Genomic DNA, 6000 nt, shown 5'->3' on the forward strand with positions numbered 1-6000 from the left:
AGTTTTAAAAAGTGCAGTTTATATGATCTTGCTTAATAATAATTCGAATCATGTATTATTTTGTTTTTAGACATAATCGTGATCAGTTCATCAATCCGTTGAGTTAAATGAATGTAATCAATGCTCTGTTCCGTACAGCATAACCATTAAAAAAACATTTTATAATGCAATCAAATAAAATATAATTTGCCCCACGCCGCCCTCATGTGGCCGGGATCTGAAATTAAAGGCGCTCCTCGTTCACTCAGTACTGCGCGAAACCAGAGCACAGAGCACAAACACACACACACATTGACTCCCACACCCACAAACACTCTCTCTAACACACTGTCACACTGGCACTCTGTCATACACTCACACCCACTCACACCCACACAAACACACACACGCACACACACACACTCCCCCCCACCACGCACACTCTCACACACACACACACACACACACACACAGCCAACACACATACTGGCGCACAGGAGAAGGTTGTCATGGTTTTCAAGAGACGCTGCTCAGATTAGAAGCCAGTTTTGGGACAGCTGTCTGACTCCCCTCCCCCCCGCCGTCTCCCACAGAAAGAGGGTTTAAGACGGAGGGAGAAGAGGGGGGGATTAGTGGGTCTGTGTGAGAGAAGGGGATTAGAACAGATGCACACACATACTCACAAACACTGACACACACTGATACACACACTGACACGCAGACAAGCACACAGACCCACAACAACAAAATACGCCAACGCTTCCTGTGCATGTGGTTTTCATTGTGATTTTATTATTATCATCATTATTATTAATATCGTCTGAACACTGAGGGTGAATACACATAGCACTGCCAGGGACAGGGAGGGACAGCTCCAAGACACACACACACTCTCTCTCTCTCACACAGACACACACCCTCTCACACACTCACACTCATCCTGGGTGAGGGACAGAAAGGAAAGAAGACATTTTTCCAACAGCCAGAATAAAACATAAGAACATCCCATTTTTTAAGTTTGTGCGCTGTAAACTCTCTAGCCTTCGGTCTCCTTCTCTCCCTCCCTCCCTCTGTGTTGGTCTCTCCCTCCATCTCTCTCTCTTTCTCTCTCTCTGTCTCCTGTGCTGTAGTGAGTCATGTTTATTACTATTGGCATTTTTATACCCCCATTAGACTCTTATTAGCCATGCTGACTAACTAACTAGCTTGACATACCGACACTTCCCATTACCTAACTGGCTAAAACGAACCAGTCAAACTAACCCACTAACTGACTAACTAACTCTCTAAACTAACGCACTATAAACTAACTGAGCTAAACTAGTCCGGTTCTTTTCTGGAACACAACACTCTCCTCTGGACTCTCAGCTCCATCCCCATCAGCCAATCAGCAAGCCTTAATCCTCAGCCACGACTCCCCCAGGCTCCTCCCCTCCCTCCTCCGAGTCAATCGCCATCCCCGGTACCTCCGGCTGGGGGAGGGGCTGGGCAGGCGGCTCGGCAGCCAATGTAGGGCAGCTGTCCTCTGAGGCTGGGCTGTCATTGGCTGGGGCCTGAACTAGCTCCTCCTCTTCCTCCTCGCCCTCTGCAGGTGACAGGTTGCTGCTCAGGAAGGCTTTGTACTGGTTCCAGAAGCTCATGGGTCCTCCTGCCACAGGGGGCACTGCAGGGAGAGGCTGGGGCTGCTGGGCGGCGGCACGGCGGCCCCCTCTGGCCAGCGAATGCGAGTTCATGTGTCCCTGCGGTCAACACGGACAGAAGACGTCAGGCACACGGTTGGAGCATGTACAGAGGGCAAAATACAGTACAGTGCAGTAGAGAGTACAAAACAGTGTGTGCTATAAAACAGGTGCAAAGCAGAACACGTACTCAATCACTACATTCCTCTCTCACACACTCAATCACCCCTCTCTTTCTCTCTGCCTCTTTCTCCCTCTCATTCTTCCTGTCTCGTACACTCTCTCCCAGATACACTACAGATATCTCTCTCTCTCTCTCTCTCTCACCTTCAGGCCGTTCTTGCTACCGAAGCATCTCCCACACACTGCGCAGCGATGGGGGAGGGATGGGGGCTTAGCGTCAGCAGCCGTGGGGGTGGCCTGACTCCCATCATGCTTTGGGTTGCTTTTGGTGGGACCGGCCTTCTCCGAGCCAGGTCCCCTACCCCTGCTGACCCCTGGGGGCTCCCTGTCCTCAGCTCCCTGGACGCCCACAGAGTCGGAGGTCACCAGGCTGGGCAGGGGATGGCTCCCAGGGGAGGGTGGAGTGGTCGGGGTGGCAGTGGGGTCTCCCTGGGGCAGGCTGGGGGTGGCATCAGGCCTGGGGGCGGAGTGTGGAACGCTGGGGGGTGTGAAAATGCTGTGACTTGGCACACTGGTGCTAATGTCATTCAGAGCAGTGAGGGGGCTGGTCTGACAGGCAGTGGGCAGACTGGTATTATGATCATGAATCGCAGTGGGGCTGCCACTGACTTTGCTCTTGCTGCTGGGAGAGCTGGGGCTGGGCTGTGGACTGGTGCTACTGGGCAGACTGGTAGTAAGGCTGGTGGGGGGTGGGGGGCTGTCAGGGATCAGAGCGACGCAGCTAGACAGAGGAGGGGACACTGGGACGAGGGCGGCCACAATAAGGTCAGGACCGGCCTCGGGACTGTGCAGTGTGAGGGCAGGGCCGAGGGGGCCAAATAAGGTTGGGGGGCCAGGGGGGGTGCCGCCACACAAGGACACACCCTCCTGAGCGGGATGGAGGTTGGGAGAAACGGAGGGACCAGACCGAATCAGGGACTGCTCCACCGCTGAGCCACCGGGACTGGACTCTTCCTGCCCGACGCTGGTGTCAGCGGTGGGATCGGCACTGGTGGGGGTGGGCAGCGAGGTGCCTCCGACTGAAACAGCACACATGGACTCTAGCAGGGGTGGTTCCAGGTCCAAGCTGGGATGGGAATTCCCAGTGGGAGGAGTGGAAGGGGCCCCGACACCTCCAATGGTGTCAGTGGTGGGATCCAGTATTGGGGGGAGAAGGTCAGGGCTGGGGTCAAGGACAGGGCTGGGGTCTGCGGGGCTGAGCAGCTGCAACTGGCTATCGGTGATGGTGGCTAGCGTGGGAGTGGCAGAGGGGGTGGGTTCATGCTGTTCGCCATGCTGACCAGCGGTGGGGTGCGGCAGGTGCCCACCCAGGTGCATGCGGACGTGGTGCTGCAGCACGAGCGCATTGGTGAACTTGCGCTGGCACAGTGGGCAGGAGTTCTGGGCGCGGGCGGGCGGCCGGGCGCGGTGCGTGGCCTGGTGGCTGCGCAGGCTGCCCGGCGTAGAGAAGGAGCGTCCACACAGCTTGCAGGGAAAGGGGCGCTCGCCGGCGTGGGAGGCCTGGTGCAACCGCAGCGCCCGGGGGCAGCTCAGCACACGAAGGCACACCGGGCACTGCGTGGGGGCCAGGCCTGCGGGAGTGGCGGCCTGGTCCACTGTGCCCAGGCTGGAGGTGTTGTTGCCGAGCCCCAGGGTGGTGTTAGTGGTGCTGCTACTGGGGGCTGTGGTGGTGCTGGATTGGGGGCCCGTGGTCTCGCTGGGGAGGGAGGAAGCCTGAAGGTCTTGGTCCTTCTCCAGCTTCTCCACCAGCCTCTGCAGCTTGGAGGTCTCGGAGGAGGGTGGCCTGGGGAGTGGGGGGAAGGGGAATCCGAGGTGGGGGTGTGGCGGCCGAAGCAGGGCCAGGTGGTGGTGGGAGTGGGGGTACTGGTGGGTGGTGGAGGTGGTGGAGGTGTTGGAGCCAGTGGGGGAGGGGAAGAGGATTTTAGGGAGGTGGGAGTGGGGGCCGAGGGAGGCGGAGTAGGGGTGCTGCAGGGAGGTGGGGGGCGGGGGGGTGTTCTCGTCGAAGCGTTTCACCCTGCCCTCGCCTTTGAAGACAGGAGGAGAGGAGGAGGAGGAGGAGGTGGTGGCGGTGGAGGAGGAGAGAGGGAGTGAGGGAGCCAGGGAGGTGGAGGAGGAAGAGGAGGAGAGGTGCAGGGAGGAGGAGGAGGAGGCGGCGGCGGTGGCACGGTTAAGCTGCAGCAGAGAGTGGGCGGTGGACAGGAGGGCCACGTCCACGCTGGGCGGGAGAGGCAGGGAGGACGGGGGGGCGGCTGGGACGCCGGAAGAGGAAGAGGAGGAGGAAGAGGGGGAGGGGGCTGCCCGGGAGCTGAGGAGTGCAGGGTACGCACCCACACTGCTGTCCAGCTTGAGCGCCTCCGCCGGCAGCTCGCCCTCCTCCGCTCGGCGCCGCTTGCGCTTCTGGCCCTGGTTCTGTTCGGCCCCCTGCTGCTGCTGCTGCTGCTGCTGCTGCTGTCCCAGGGGCCCGAGGGGCGGCGCGGGGGGCAGCAGGGCCAGGGAGAGCTCGGGGTTCTGCTCGCAGTGCCGCAGGAAGTGCACCTTCAAGTTCCCGCGCGTGGTGAAGCGGCTCAGGCACACGGCGCACTGGTAGGGCCTCTCGCCCGTGTGAGAGCGCAGGTGGATCTGCAGGGCAGAGTCGCTGCCGAAGCGCTTCCCACAGAAGCGGCAGGCGTGGCTGCAGCGCGTGGCGGCCGCCCCGTTGGTGCCGGCGTTGGGGTTGGCGCCGCTCCCTCCGCTGCTGCCGCTCCTGGGCTCCTCTGGGGCGGCGGGCGCAGGAGGGGAGTGGGAGTGGGAGTGGGAGAGGGAGAGGGACAGCGACAGCGAGGAGGCCGGGGGGAAGGGGCGCGGGCTGAAGGCGAAGGTGAATGGGGTGTTGTTGTGGCTGTGGGCGGTGGTGTAGTTGCTGTGCGCTGTGCTGGTGCTGCTGTTGCTGTTGGAGGTCTTCTCCTGCAGGTAGCGAGGGAGCAGCCCCAGGGAGAGGGAGTCCAGGGGCACCGGCCGAGAAAAGGGGGAGGAAGAGGAGGAGGAGGAGGACGAGTTGGAGGAGGAGGAAGGGGGGAGCTGGGCAGGGCGGGCGTTGCCAGAGAAGGGGGACTTGAGGGGCCGCAGGACGTGCGATAAAGCGTGGGTTGTGGGCTTGGGTTTGCCTCCTGTGTGGGAGTGGGAGTGAGAGAGGGAGAGGGAAGGAGGGAGGAGGGAGGGCAGGAGAGAGGGGAAGCAGGCCAGGAGCGGGGAGGAGGAGGAGAGGGAGAGGGAGGGCAGGGAGACGGGGAGCACGGCGGCGCCAGAAGAGGTAGGGGGCGCGGGAGTCAGGGAGGAGGGAGACCCGCCCTCCAGACAGAGCTGGGGCAGGGACAGCTGGGGCGGCAGGGACAGGGCCTGGGGGGAGTCCGGGAGGCCGCAGGTGGCACCGCCCAGCTGCAGCACCTGCTTACAGATCTCCTCCGTCATCTGCATCTGATGGATCTGCCTCTGCTGCAGCACACGCAGTTCCTCCAGGATGAGCGCGATACTCAGGGCGGGCCGGGCCTGGGGCTGGGGCTGGGTGGGGGGAGCGGGACGTAGGGACTGGCCGGGGCCAGGGCTGGGGCTGGGGGCCGGGGTGACAGGGCTGGGCAGACCCTCGGGGGCCGGGCTGGGGGAGCCGGGGTGGTGGGGGGTGGGGGAGGTGGAGGTGGTGGCGGAGACCCCGAGTTTGGGGGAGGCCATGTGGCTCCTGTGTGAGGAGGAGGAGGAGGAGGAAGAGGAGGAGGAGGAGAGGGAGGCGTGGCTTGCCAGGGAGTTCACCAAGGCAGCCAAGGGGGGCGAGGAGGAGGAGGAGGAAGAGGAGGAGCCCTGTGCCGAGTGGGCGGGGTCGGGGCAGTCGGGGGAGTGGCTGGAGCAGGAATCCGGCAGAGTGGTGAGGAAGGGGGTAGGGTTGGCCGGCAGGAGGTGGGAGGGGCTCTCTCCGGGGAGCGCGAGGCTGTCGGCGCCGGGGGAGGGGCGTGGCAGGGGCGTCCGGGGTGACTGACAGCCCTGGCTGCACTGAGGGAGGCGCAGGGAGGGTGCGGCCGAGTCTCCGCCCAGAGACAGAGAGAGCAGCTTCACTGCGGACTGGTCATCTGAGAGAGAGAGAGAGAGAGAGAGAGAGAGAGAGGAGAGAGATGGGGGGGGTGAGTCAATA

At 62.0% G+C, this 6000-nt stretch overlaps 1 protein-coding gene and 1 long non-coding RNA gene across 3 annotated transcripts in view; one reads left to right on the forward strand and one right to left on the reverse strand.

Moving 5' to 3' along the window:
- Window positions 1-6000, forward strand: part of LOC136768664 (uncharacterized) — a 142777-nt gene that overhangs the window by 118652 nt on the left and 18125 nt on the right. The gene's annotated exons all lie outside the window — the stretch shown is intronic.
- LOC136768628 (sal-like protein 2) overlaps window positions 752-6000 on the reverse strand; it is an 11672-nt gene continuing 6423 nt past the window's right edge. For both annotated transcript variants that reach the window (XM_066722912.1, XM_066722911.1), the window contains 2 exons: window positions 1986-5938; window positions 752-1718 (listed from right to left, as the gene is read on the reverse strand). In XM_066722912.1, coding sequence (XP_066579009.1) covers window positions 1377-1718; window positions 1986-5546 — 3903 coding nt within the window. In that variant the 5' untranslated portion in view covers window positions 5547-5938 and the 3' untranslated portion in view covers window positions 752-1376. The remainder of the gene's footprint in view (window positions 1719-1985; window positions 5939-6000) is intronic.

Source organism: Amia ocellicauda, chromosome 14 (assembly GCF_036373705.1).
Source record: "Amia ocellicauda isolate fAmiCal2 chromosome 14, fAmiCal2.hap1, whole genome shotgun sequence".
In the NCBI taxonomy this organism is placed as follows: Eukaryota; Metazoa; Chordata; class Actinopteri; order Amiiformes; family Amiidae; genus Amia; species Amia ocellicauda.